The 14,102-nt window shown below is 35.5% G+C and overlaps 2 protein-coding genes and 1 pseudogene across 3 annotated transcripts; 2 read left to right on the forward strand and 1 right to left on the reverse strand.

The window, feature by feature from the left end:
* Nucleotides 1-6: 6 nt before the first annotated feature.
* Nucleotides 7-5,465, forward strand: Rad1 (Radiation insensitive 1). Its single transcript, XM_088267161.1, has 5 exons — nt 7-139; nt 1,435-1,676; nt 2,728-2,956; nt 4,209-4,340; nt 4,943-5,465. Exons 1-5 carry the CDS (start codon nt 29-31, stop codon nt 5,066-5,068), a joined length of 840 nt encoding a protein of 279 aa, XP_088123287.1. The 5' UTR covers nt 7-28; the 3' UTR covers nt 5,069-5,465.
* A 107-nt stretch (nt 5,466-5,572) lies between these two features.
* On the forward strand, nt 5,573-7,794 carry LOC148305139 (carbonyl reductase [NADPH] 3 pseudogene; annotated as a pseudogene). The gene has a single exon (XR_015838237.1). The product of XR_015838237.1 is annotated as a carbonyl reductase [NADPH] 3 pseudogene (transcript).
* A 1,570-nt stretch (nt 7,795-9,364) lies between these two features.
* On the reverse strand, nt 9,365-12,677 carry mRpL44 (mitochondrial ribosomal protein L44). The gene is made up of 5 exons (XM_088267144.1): nt 12,570-12,677; nt 12,118-12,429; nt 11,554-11,714; nt 10,178-10,481; nt 9,365-9,583 (listed from the first exon to the last, which is right to left on the reverse strand). The coding sequence occupies exons 1-5, from the start codon at nt 12,640-12,642 to the stop codon at nt 9,429-9,431; spliced, it is 1,005 nt and encodes a 334-aa protein (XP_088123270.1). The 5' UTR covers nt 12,643-12,677; the 3' UTR covers nt 9,365-9,428.
* Nucleotides 12,678-14,102: the final 1,425 nt, after the last annotated feature.

The following is a 14,102-nucleotide window of genomic DNA, read 5'->3' on the forward strand; positions in this document are numbered from 1 at the left end:
CCTAATAAATATATTTAGAGAAGTCACAATGGTTTACAGCCAGAATGAGTCCATCGTGGGGACTCAGTATAGTTTCACGGCATTCCTGGATAATGTTAAGACGTTATATTCCGTCTTGAAGGCAATCAACTTTCAAGAGGTGAGTGTTTTATTTTTATTTCTTAAATGTGTTGTCAACCCGATACCCGCGTCTGAAATCTGTCATACCATCCACACCGCGTAGTGTGAAATTGTCGTTTAAAATCTTATTTTTAACATTTTTTAACGAAGACAGTAAAACCTCGATATAAAAGACTGAAAAGGAGGAAAAGGTGTCCTTGCAAACCGAAAGTCCGTTATATAAAAATAGGTTTAAAATAAAAACAAAATTATTAAATGTGAACATTGTATTTAGATATAAATAAACAATACAAAACACAAATAAAATTCTATTTGTGATTATCATAGCCTTTTTTTTTCTGGTCTCAATCCTGCGGATTGGTCGGTAGCAACAGATGACAACTCTTTCGCCATTCTCGCCTGTTTTCGGAAGTCCTCTTCAGCTCCTCATACTTCGAGCAGCCCATGTCTTCGTATAAGTGGCTTAGGTATTGGCGGCATGGGCGTCCTCTGGCGTTTATTCCCTCGACCGTCCTCTCTATTATTTGTTGCAGGAAACCCTCTTGTCTTAGCACGGGGTTGATCCATTCGGTGCGTCTTTTGAAGATAGTCACAAGTAGGTGCTTCCTGTCCTTAAAAAAATTATATTTTCATACCTGTTAAAAAGTGTTATAATTTTAAAAAATATTTAAGGAATAATCCGCAAAGTGTCTATTTTAAATGCTTGTCTGCAGGTAGGATAGGGAAGGCAAATGTGAAAAATACAGCACAAACACCCAGACTAATTGAAAATAAATATTTCGTGAATTTATTTTGCAATTGGCGGGAATCGAACCCGCGACGCCAGTTTTAGCAGTCGAGCGTCTACCCAACTACGCCACGGTGCCTGTCACACTTGAATTTAAGCATGTATAATATTAACAGGAAGTTTTAAAAAATTTTATATTTGACCAGATTTTCATCCGTTATATTCGAAGTCCGTTAAATAGATGTCCGTTTTATAGAGGTTTTACTATACCTAAAATATATAATATTGATTTTTAATTAAAAATTTTACTTAGTAATTACCACTATTTCTTAAAATCTACTGTGACACGTGTTTCAACGCATTCTGTATCATTTCCAAACACCATATCTTATACCGTATCGATGCATTCCGCATCATTTTCAAACACCAGTGTTTGAAAATGATGCGGAATGCATCGAATCACATGTCACAGTAGATTTAAAAAAATAGTGGTATTTACCAAGTGAAAATTTTAATTAAAAATGGATAGATTTCACCACAAAGTGACTGCCAAATCAATTAATAAAATTATATAATATTGTTTCCAGTCCGCTGTGTTCTGCGGTACAGATCAGGGTTTGAAGATTACAGTGGAGCAGAACAAATGTATCCAGGCCTCTGCGTACATACCGGCTGATAACTTCTGCGAGTACTCCATCCACGGAGGGGAAGAGGTGGAGCTCAAAGTGAGTCTCACGGTGCTAACGGAGTGCCTGAACATATTCGGCTCAGGAGAGGACTCTAGTCTGAAGATGTATTACAAGGAAGCCGGAGCTCCCCTCCTGCTTGTGTAAGTTTTAAAAAGAAAACTTAAGGTGGAGACTGACTGGAGCATTTCGTCGTAACATAACGTCGTATCATTGCTCGCGGCGAGCATCACCGAGCATCCGAAACTATGGATGGAGCACTCGGCTCGGTATACTGACTGCCTGAATGCTCGTATCGTAACGTGTTACATTACGACGAAATGCTCCAGTCAGTCTTCACATTTAGTCAAATGTAAAAAGTAAGCACGAAAGTGTAGTATTATAGAATTCTGGGCATTTACGAAGGGTTACGACCGTCATAAGCTGTGTAACATTAAGATTACTTTACACATGCGTAACATTCGCCAATTCTACCCGTGATTGACAACCACACTACTTAAAATTTTGGAATTCCTAGATATATCATTAATCTTATGACACAGTACATATGAGATGTGAAAAGGGTCTCTGCTACATAAAAGTTAAAATCACACTACTCAAATTCTTAGAACTTCTATATATATGGTTAAATTTCATAACATGGTGCTTGAATCATTACAATTTCATATTTTAGACATCTCAACATCTCACCAATAGATGTCACGAGACATCTATTGGTGAGATTTTGAGATATCTTAAAATAATATGTGAAATAACTTCTTATTGGAGATAATCCAGATTTGTGAACAAATATTTGGACACACTCAAAATGTTGTAAACATTTAATGCCTGGGGCGTGTATATATGTAAATAAAATACCTATAGATTTTATTAAATACATATAGTACCGACTCTCAATATTGTGACAGTCGGTAAAGCAGATCGCGCAAATCTACCACCAGACGTCGCGCATGCGTCGCACTGAAAAAACAAAAGACTTCAGATAAAAATATATTGTGTTTGGTAAACTGTCATATTATATGTATTTTATAAAAGATTATTTTAGAATAAACTTCTATTGTCGTTTCTTTAATTACAAAGCAACACGTTGTTTACTTGATTATTATACACCCACTAATTTACAAAGAAAAATATTACCACGCTATATATATAATAGATCTACATTTTTGCATGCAATATTTTCTTATTTGTCAGGCTTGAACACGCTGAGGATGCCATGACGGATTGCGAAATACGGACTCAGGAACCCGAAGAACTAATGTACTTTAAAGGAGATGATGATGTGGCGGAAACAGCGGCACTCGTGGTGAAGGGACCCGGTTTGCTGGCAGTGCTGTCTGACCTCGATAAGTCCTCAGAGCTGGTGCAGATCACCTTTTCTCCCAACCATCCGCACTTTACTATAACGACCACTAGTCCACAGGTTAGTGGCACTCGGATCTAGCTAACTAACGGAGCTAACTAGTTACTAATCCCTATTACTACACCATCCGTGCTGGAGGTCCCGGGTTCGATTCCCAGGGGGGGGGGATGAGAATAAATATTATTGATTTTACACTCTAAACAAAAAACTAACTAACTAACCATCACGCTGCTTCCCCTCAGGGGTAGGCAGAGAGAATCGAACGCCACACCACTCTGTCTTTGCAAACATTCTTCTCCTCTTCTACATTCATGCATCTCCTCATACATACCCGCCGATTATTACGACTCCTAACCTGACCACTATCAAGTATTTGGCATACCTGATCGTGTTTTTCTCGGTCTTCCTATGCTCCTTTTTTCAATTACATTCGCCTCATAAATTTGTTTTACCGTTCTTTCCTCACTCATTCGTTCTGCATGTCCAAACCATCTCAATACACCTTTCTTAATTTTATCGATAATGCTTATCTCAGCTTTGCATTCCTTCCTTATTTCACTATTCGAACATCTATCATACATCTATCTATATTTACACTCTAATATTTTATATAATATTTCCTGGACTGGTCAAGCGCAGGAGTGGTCACTTTTCCCTCATGTAAGTAACGTCAAGATAACACTGCGTCAATATGATGCAGTTCCCTGTAGACCACTGGGTGCGTATAAAGATTAGAAGAAGAAGTATGTTGAAAAATACATAATTAATCATTGAAACGATAAAAAATCAGAAGACAAAAATTGGAGTGAAGTTGGATTCTATCAACCACTAGCAATTTAAATCATTAAGCTGTTGAATAAAAAGCATGCCTGGAGAAGAGAGGAGTTAATTAATTGAGTGCATCAACTGTTTAGTCCAAACATCTTATCTTCTGAATATAATTACACATTTTCGACATTGGGTCATTCTCATATTGGTGTTAATGAATTTTGAGGGATGCAGATAGGGCGTTTGTGTACTACACGGAATTAGTTAGTTAGTGTTTTAAAACGATGATTGGCTTGAATTGGCTTCTGGTTTTGTCCATCTTTCTTTGGATCGGTGCTATTGGTCGGTGCATAAACACGTTGTGTGTAAATTCGATTACTCTAAACTGACGTAGTCGCTTTCATTTTTCAAAACCGGACTGCCGGACGGTAAAATTACAGGTAGTTCACAAACGCCCATATGTTTGCTTGCTTGTTTTTCCTTTCATTATAAGTACACATTTCACTTTAACTGATGTTTTTAAAAATTATTTGTCTTTTCTCAGGATAAGTCTCATGTAGAGATTCCCAAATCATCCGACATGATTCATAGTTTTTCTTGTGCGGAGCCTGTGACCCTAAAGTATAAATATTCCTCCATTCGACTCATCATGAGAGCTCTAGGCCTGGCTACTAAGGTATCAAACACATTTTTTTTTCAATAAATAATTTGTTTACATACATAATATTAGCACTTTTTGAAATGAATCAAGTTTTTTTTTACTATTACAATATTTTTTTTAAATTGTAAGAAAATTCTATGCATTTTACGTGTAGATTTTTTTTAGTAAAAGAAATGGTAACAATATATAGGTGGAGACTGACCGTAGCATTTCGTCGTAACGTAACATGTTACGATGCGAGCATTCAGGCAGTCAGTACACCGAGCCGAGCGCTCCATCCATAGTTTCGGATGCTCGCTGATGCTCGCTGCCAGCGATGTCACGACTTTATGTTACGACGAAATGATCCGGTCAGTCTCCACCTTTAAACAACTTTTTTAACTCGGAAATAAGTAACTCCTTACTCTGGGACTTGAGCCCAGGATTTGTTAAAAAAATTGCTTAGCTCACTCGGTAGAGTAGTGGATGTGACATCTGAAAGTCTCGGGTTTGAGTTACCTACTTGGGGACTATTTTTTTCTGAGATTAAAATTTTTTATATTTTTCTAATCATTTACTCCACTAAAAACATTATTTTAGATGAAAATGTGAGTTGATACAAATGAAATATGTTGCAGGTGGCCATAAAAACTGATTCCCGAGGGTTGCTGGTAGTTCAGCAGATGATAGAACGAGAAGAACAAAGGCAGATGTTTGTGGAGTATTACATTACACCACTCATTGATGATGACGATGATGATTAATCCATCTGCTTTTATTACACTAACATTATATTTTTCTATCATTAGTAATAATGTTATCCCTTTTTGTAAATCATAAATAATAACACACAATATGTAACACAACTGAAAGACTTTTAAGTTGTGATTAATGTACCACAGTGAATGATATTTTGTGGTCCCATCTGAAGATTGAGATACTAGTTAGTGAAATGAAAAAAACAATATTACAAAAATACAAATATTTATTTAAAACTTTGTACATTGCGATGACTTCATTTGATAAAACATCCAGTTTGTAACTACGAACAATAAGAATATAGTATGTAAGGATGAAAGTATTTTGAGAAAGGATTTTATTCATGGATCCTCATTTTAAAACTAAAGTTATAATTTCTAAATAAACATCAATAATACATATGTACTTACCTGAATCGGCTGTTAATTGCCTCTTTTATTTATTACAATTTACCCCGCATTTATGTTACCATATAGCTGAATATATTTTTCAATTTTGGTTTTTGACAGATGTCATATTTAACCTCAAAGAGTAATTGCTTCTTGTTAGTAAAACATATTGAAATACGCAAAAATATATTATTTTCTCTATAAAAATGTCTAGAAAAGTTGCAGTTGTTACGGGCTCAAATAAAGGTATAGGATTCGCGATTGTCAAAGGCCTGTGTGAGAAGTTTAACGGCGATGTATACTTAACCTCTAGAGATGTCGGGAGAGGAGAAGCCGCAGTCTTAGAATTGAATAAATCCGGTTATAAACCACTTTACCACCAATTGGACATCACAGACGATGAAAGTATAACACGGTTTCGAGATTATATAAAAGAAAAGGCCGGAGGGATTGATATATTAGTAAACAATGCCGGGATAACTTTTCCGCCTGATTCCGAAGAGTCGTTTGCATCCCGCGCAGAAAAAACGACGCTAGTTAATTATTTCAGTTTAGTTTCTGTCTGCGACATTTTGTTTCCTCTTCTGAGGCCCAAAGCCCGTGTTGTGAATGTCTCGAGCTCTTCTGGGCATCTGGCGCGCATTCCTGGGAAGCTCATCAGAGAAACATTCGGCAAAAGTGATTTAACCGAACCGGAGCTGTCCGATTTTGTTAGACAGTTTGTCGAGGCGGCCAGAAATGGGTCCCACGTGGCAGAAGGATGGGGGGAGAGTATTTATGTTGTGTCTAAAGTTGCCGTCAACGCTCTGACGTTCATCCAGAACAGGGAATACGGCCCTAAAGGCATTTGTGTGAACTGCGTCCATCCCGGATATGTGGCGACAGACATGACTCAGCATTTAGGACCCCTGACTACTGAACAAGGAGCCGTTGCTCCTCTATACTTAGCGCTAGAAGCTCCAGAAGATGTTAAAGGAGTGTATATGTGGTATGATAAGCAAATAGTTGATTGGTTTGGGGTGGCACCCAAACAGTCATAATCCTGACAATATGAATGTGAAATATTTTTTCGAAGTCTCTGAATACAGTATTGTTTTATAAATATTAACTAACTTTATTTTTTACAATCCTCTGCTATCAATACAATATAATTATATTATTTTTTCTTCTTCAAAAGCATCATAGAAGTATGATAATTAAATTTTAATGTCTGTAATAAACTATTGATTAAAGATAATTGCTTTTGTTGTTAAATGTATTTCAGGTCTTATCTTCTGATTGCGATACCATTATAAGTTGATAATCTTACTATTTTATTGAACTGTGAGTGAAGTGCTTGTGTTTGTGTGAAAATTAGACTAAAAATGGACAGAAAAATTGCTGTAGTTACCGGTTCTAATAAAGGTATTGGCTTTGGGATTGTCAAAGGATTGTGTGAACGATTTCAAGGGGAGGTTTACTTAACGTCAAGAGACGTATCAAGAGGAGAAAATGCCGTGAAAGAACTTAATAAATTAGGATTGCATCCATTGTATCATCAGCTGGATATAACAGACCAACAAAGTGTTACGAAATTTAGGAATTTCGTAAAAGAGAAACATGGAGGTATCGATATCCTTATAAATAACGCAGCGATTGCGTTTTTAGATAATTCAGTGCCTCTGGGTGTTCAAGCAGAAACAACGATGAAAGTGAATTACCACTCACTGCTTTCAACTTGTAATATTTTGCTACCCGTACTACGACCAAATGGAAGGGTGATCAACCTAACGAGTTCCTTGGGACATTTGTCTAGAGTACGTAATCCGTCACTCAGGAAGTTGTTTGCGGATACAAATTTAACCATTTCTGACTTATCCCATTTAGTGGAACGCTATATCGCCGCAGCTAAAGCAGGAAGAGTTGACGAAGAAGGATGGGGAATGAGCGCATACATAATGTCAAAGGTTGCCGTTAGTGCTTTGTCATTTATACAAAGCAAAGAATACCCTAATAACATTTCTGTTAATTGTGTTCATCCTGGTTTTGTCAGCACGCAAATGACATCGTATCAGGGGCACATGACGGTGGAGAGAGGTACTGTGGCCCCCTTATACTTGGTGTTAGACGCCCCGCAAGATCTAAAAGGTGTTTACATGTGGCACGATAAAAGTATTGTGGATTGGTATGGAGAATTTCCTGGCTATTTTTAAATTTACTCCACAAATTTGCTAGCATCTAATTGGATTTTCCACACATATTAAATATATTTAACAACACATGTTTTTTACGTCAATAGTGGAACAGAAATTATCAATTTTTAAACTGTGTATATTCCACAATAAATTATTATTTTATTGAAATATTTTCAATTTTTATTTTATTTTTAAACACATCGCTCACTCCTTTCAAGAACGTCATAAATCAAAAATCATCAATTTTCAGTTGTGCATGTTTTCGAAATGCCCAGAAAATGAACTATATCCCAGCAAAAGAGGCATATTTTTAACTTAATATTTACCCGCTACAGGGCAGAAAGTGTTGTTTTTGCATTTTGAAGAAAAGGTATTGTTCAATAATTTTTTTGAATATACTAAATATTTTTCAAATGGAGAAAAAACCTTCAGGTTTTACCTAAAAAGATCTGTAGCACAGTAAAAAGTTCAATAAGTGGCTTGATATTTATTTTTAATACATTGTATTATATTTTTAAACTTTAAAAACGTTCTCCTGAAAAATCAAGTTTTTTGATTTATGACGTTCTTGAAAGGAGTGAGTGATATTGGTATATTGAAATTTGGCAAATAATATTTTTTTTTAGATTCTTTAACATGAAGTATCAAGCTTAATGACTGACCTATGCAATTAAACATACAGTTTTTCAATAGTAAAATTTCATGACACTGACATTCAGAACTTGAGGGGTTGTGTATACTATATATTTTTCATATACTATATATTTTTCAAATTGAGAAAGAACCTTCAGGTTTTACCTAAAAAGATCTGTTGCACAGTAAAAAGTTGAATAAGTGGCTTGATATTTATTTTTAATACATTGTGTTATATTTTTAAACATTAAAAACATTCTCCTGAAAAATCAAGTTTTTTGATTTATGACGTTCTTGAAAGGAGTGAGCGACATGTCATTCTGTTTTGACCTGTACTATACCCCTAATTCTAATTATTTTTTTTATTTTCAAAATAAATTAGACGAAACAATGTCTGTGTGTACGTAATCACAATCTATATTTATATAATTTGTCAAAATGATAAAATATGGTATTGTAATGAATTTTTAAATGTTTTTTTTTTAAGTAAAAAGCTTGGCATGAAGTGAGTTCTGGGACCTTTTTTTTTAAAAAAAAAAAGGCCTGATGTCATGGATAATGGAAGCAGGTTTATAACTTTATTGCATAATAATTGAGATTCTTTTCACCAAGAGAGGTATGTGTCCCTGTGTTTTGGATCTTGTAGTTCTATGCATGTTTCCATAAATTGTGTTAATGGTGATTTGTGTACCTAGCTGGTATATACACTTGTTGGGTAATATATCTAAATAAAGCAAGGTTTTTGTTGGATTGAATTCTACATTTATTTATGTATATCTTAATACGTGACGGGTTTCGTCTTCTTAGGACATTATCAAACACAAAGTGTTTGATAATGTCCTAAGAAGACGAAACGCGTCACGTATTAAGATATCCATAAATAAATGTAGAATTCAATTCAACAAAAACCTTGCTTTATTTTGGATATATTACCCAACAATTCAATTTGGAATTCTACCAACTGTCTGCAGTTACAATAAATATGGTATGTAACTCTCCAGGAGAAATAGCTCAAATTGGTCCATAATTTGGAGATTGCAATGATGTAAAAACAAATAATTGTTTCTAATACATATTAGATTTGAAAGATGAAGAAAAAAACATGTTTATCTACACAATAATAAATCTATTTATTAACTTTTCATAAAAATTACACGGGTTTTCTTAAATTACGAAGCCTGTATGACCTTGGCCTTGGATTTTTCCTTTGGGACACCAACCATTCTGAAGTTAATGGGAGCCATGTGATTTTCGGTTCCAAAGAATATTTTTAAGCCTTCCCTCGCTGCCATTTCCTTAGCAATTTTAATGCTTTCACCATAACCTAGAAAAATAAAGTAAATTAAACCTCAAATTATTATACTGAGCTTGCTTGGCAAAAAAATGATCAAACAGGAGCAGACAAAATAATTTTATCAAAATAAAATAGTAATTTACAAAAATCATAAAATTTTGCATATTTTCAGGAACAATCAATATTTAAATGTCATTTTAAAAATAGGTCATCATTTCAGTACATAGAAAAATATCAGATTAACATTTTTTTAAAAAATATTTTTCTCATTCTTTTGTATTTATGAAATTCCAAATTCAATAATTTTATTTACAAATTTTTCTGATCCGAAAACAGCAAATTAGTTGGCAATATGCCTTGGTCGTTGATTCTCCGGCTTTGTGTTGCAATGGGTTAATCTAATTTTAGAAATTACTATAGATAGACTGAAATTACTTTATCAGGCTATTTTCCTTCTTACTTATTAAAGTCGAACCTAGAAGTAAGAGACTTGGACAAAAGAAAAAACTCTGAAAAAAAGCTGAGTATAAGAAAGACATCTTTTTAAGTGAGAAATGTCCCAGTCCCACGAGCTCTCTTATATCCAGGTTCTACTGTACTTGCATACAATCGAAATATTCTTACCTGCACAAAAGAGTTCCTTATCAATGTAGATCCCAACTCTGTAACACGCCAGTACTGTGTTCTTTGCACTTTCTCCGATTAATCTCAACTCCGGTTTGTTCTTGCCGGCCTTTTCCAAGAGGTCCTGCAACATCTCCATCGGATTTTCTATATTCCATAGTTCGTTGACGTCTCTCTGATTGAGCGATGCGATGACAAAGTCCCTCACAAAGTGTGCTCCGCTCTCTACTCCGGTGGAGTGGATCAAGGCTGCGACTAGCGCCTTGTAAGTTTTCTCCAAGATGTAATCAGTCACAGGGTACTCCTGTAAAAATAATAAATTTTTACTTGGGAGAAATGTCTGAAATAACATAATCTTACGTATAAAAGGCAAAAAGTTGGCAACATATTAAAATATTATAACAAGTTAATATGTCTCTTCTTTGTGATTTTTCGTAACTTTAAAACTGGTCAAAACTACCTCAGTAACTGAGAAAAAACTAGAAGATATTTGTAATGTTTTTGTAGAATCCTATACATTTCATGTACTTATAGAAACTGAGCTAAGATTCTTCAAAATAAGTAATTACTTGATTCGGTTTTCAGATCATTGATTTAAAACAAATCAATCAGTAGACAAATTTTGCGTGACAAGCTTCTAATATAATTGACATAAAAAAAACTTATGTTTGAAAAAAATAAAAACTGAGAAAAAGCACTAAATACCATTTGTATCAGGACAAGATAAATATTTATCAATTCCATATTACTACATGAAGAACCTGTTCTTGACCTTGCCTTTTTGTAATTAATATAATCCTGCTAACACTGTATCCATTCTATTGAGTAAAGAGAAAACAAAATTTTATATTGAATATGTATATGCAGTGGCGTGCACAGAGTTTTTCATCAGGGTTGGCAGTAGGATTGGGTACCGTAGAACGGGGCTACTTGAACTTTGATTTGTTCCTTGAGCCCAGTACATTTTATCGTGACAAATAAGTGTCACCTGTCAGGGAAGCAATGAATCATGTCGATACGTTCATTGTTCTAAATCAAAAAAATTGTACTGGGCTCAAGAAACACATCAAAGTTCAAGTAGCCCCGTTCTACATTCCCCGTTCTATTGTGACAAATAAGTGTCACCTGTCAGGGAAACAATGAATCATGTCGATGCGTTCATAATTGTGGACCAAATACAGATTAAAATCTCTTTTGTACTGGGCTCAAATAATATATCAAAGTTCAAGTAGCCCCGTTCTACGGTAAGGATAAGGCGAAGTAGGCACTGGTCGTGTTTCTATATAGAACGCGAGTAATCCAAGGTAGGTACTGCTTTCCTGCCTATATAGAATGCACGCCTCTGTATATGACAATCATTTGGAATTGTTACAAACCTGGCAAAGGATGAGATCTTTGGTTCCGAGATGTGAAGCCACCTTGGCTAGGAAGTCGGGGTGCATGAGGTGGTCTCTGATGGACGTGATGCCTTCGGTGGGGAACTTAGGGAGGGCACACTCCAGGTATGCCTGGATGTAGTCTCTCATGAACGCTTCTCCTGAAATAAAATGTTCAAGAGACATTTTTATGGGATGAAGAAGTATGTGCAGCCATCTATAGTAAGGACGGATGTGTGCAGTCTTCCATTCTATCCTTTACCTCTATACGAGACGGTACAGTGGTCAGCCTCCGTGCTCGTTGGAGTGTTTAGCTACCGTTCTGGAGGTCCCGGATGCGATTCCCAGGGTGGATGAAAATAAGATTAGTGATTTTACACTCCAATATTTATATAATATTACTCTGGACTGGTCCCTGAAGCGCAGGAGTGATCACATTGCCTTCATGTAATTAAAAATGAAGGTAACACTGCCTGTATATAATGCAGTGCCGTATGGAACATTGGGTGCGGATAAGGTTTAGAAGAAGATAGTGGTGGAAGTAGTAATCGATAGTATGTGTACCTTCTTCAATGAGCTGCCGGTTGTCTTGGATCTGAATATCTGGGTTTTCTATTCCCAAAGTCCTTTGCTTCATTTCTTGCTGGATAATGTAAGATCGGTGAGTAAATGCCGTCCTCAGTAGTTGCGGGTCGAAATTTTCTTTAAGCCGTTTCCCAAAAGCGAACAATTCAGCGTTATAGTTGAATTCTAGATAAGTGCTTCTTGGATTTGGTGGTTTTGGATACACCTGCTTGAATTGTTGCTTTTCTTTCCGAGACTGTAATTTCATAAGAGTGGGTCTGATCCAGCGATGGATTCGGCATTCTTGGACGACTGAAACATTTAACACAATATTTAAAAAAAAAAACTATCATTTGTAGGTTATGTGTGGATGTTGTATGAATACGTAGTATTCAATTATGCAAACCAAATATTACAGATATTAAATTACATTAAAATATCAAAAGATATACCTTGGAGCCTCAAAGCTGATTTAAAATTGGTATTTAAGTTAAAAAACCTAAATAAATTAGCGGGGAGTGACATTTTAAAAAGTCATAGATAAATTCTGTAATGAAATGAACCGTAGACTATAAGTGAAAAAAACCATAAAGGAACAAAAAATAGTTACCTACTGTAAATTTTCGTATAACTAAATCTCCCCAAGATGATAAATTTAGTTACTCAAGAAATTAGCAAAAACAAGAAGTTAGCTTTGAGTATACTTTTTATCAAATTATTGTAACTACCCATTTGAAACCTACCATAGTATTTATTGACATATTGAAGGGTTTATAAATTACCAATTGACTACTAATTCAATGCTGAAAACAGTGGTTTCCTGCGATGTCTGGGACCGCAAAATATTTGCGCCCTTGAGATGGTATCCTACGAAAATGGCGCCATTTAAAATTATTAATGTCTCTGTTTCTGGACCAAGTTGGTGGCCCACTAAAAATATCATGTTAACTTTACCCCATCTTACAGTAGCTGCTAGAGTTCCAGGGGTAAGTATTCGTATTTTAATTTCATTGCACTGCAGAACAGCCACATTTGCTGTATAATTAGCGTTGTAAGCCTCATCACATGGGATACCGCGTGAAAGACTGCTGCATAATTAGCGTTGTAAGCCTCATCACATGGGAGACTGCCGCATAATTAGTTTTGTAAGCCTCACCACATGGGATACCGCGTGAAAGACTGCTGCATAGTTAGCGTTGTAAGCCTCATCACATAGGATACTGCATGAATGACAGTGGGCCCAAACACAGGATATTATACCAATGTTGAGGACATAAAGGTAGCAAAATGCGGCTATTAGATCACCAATGCTGACATGTTTGCAGACTTTACACAAGGAAGTAGTTGGGTACGAATACTGATCATTTAATTTTTTAAAAAATATCAATCAATAGCATTACAACAGAAATACGGTGGAACTTCGGAAAACTGAACAAGATTTTAAAGATTTTTTTTTTAATAAAACACATGACTCACTGATTTATCTTTACGTAAAATTATTATATGTGTTAAAAAATGATTGAAAAGTTAATAAAGTATACAGTACTGTACCTGTATTGCTACTCTAGTACTGTCATATTATGGTAGGGACTGACCGGAGCCATTTCATCGTAACATAACACGTTACAATTCGAGCATTCGTATAATCAGAACACATGACTCACTGATTTATTATTACATACATAAAATTATTATATACAAGTTTTAAAATTATTGAAAAGTTAATAAAGTATACAGTACTGTACCTGCATTGCTACTCAAGTACTGTCATATTATGGTAGGGACTGACCGGAGCCATTTTGTCGTAACGTAACACGTTACGATGCGAGCATTCAGGCAGTCAGTACAGCGAGCCGAGTGCTCCATCCATAGTTTCGGATGCTTGCTGATGCTCGCCACGAGCGATGTTAAATGCTCCGGAAAGTCCCTACCATTAGATTTGTATGTAAAAAGTCGCCTTACAGGCCACAGACCCAATTAGTTTG

The sequence above is a fragment of the Brachycentrus maculatus genome, unplaced genomic scaffold (genome assembly GCF_059751285.1).
Source record: "Brachycentrus maculatus isolate JH-2025_06_01 unplaced genomic scaffold, ASM5975128v1 h1tg000285l, whole genome shotgun sequence".
NCBI lineage: Eukaryota > Metazoa > Arthropoda > Insecta > Trichoptera > Brachycentridae > Brachycentrus > Brachycentrus maculatus.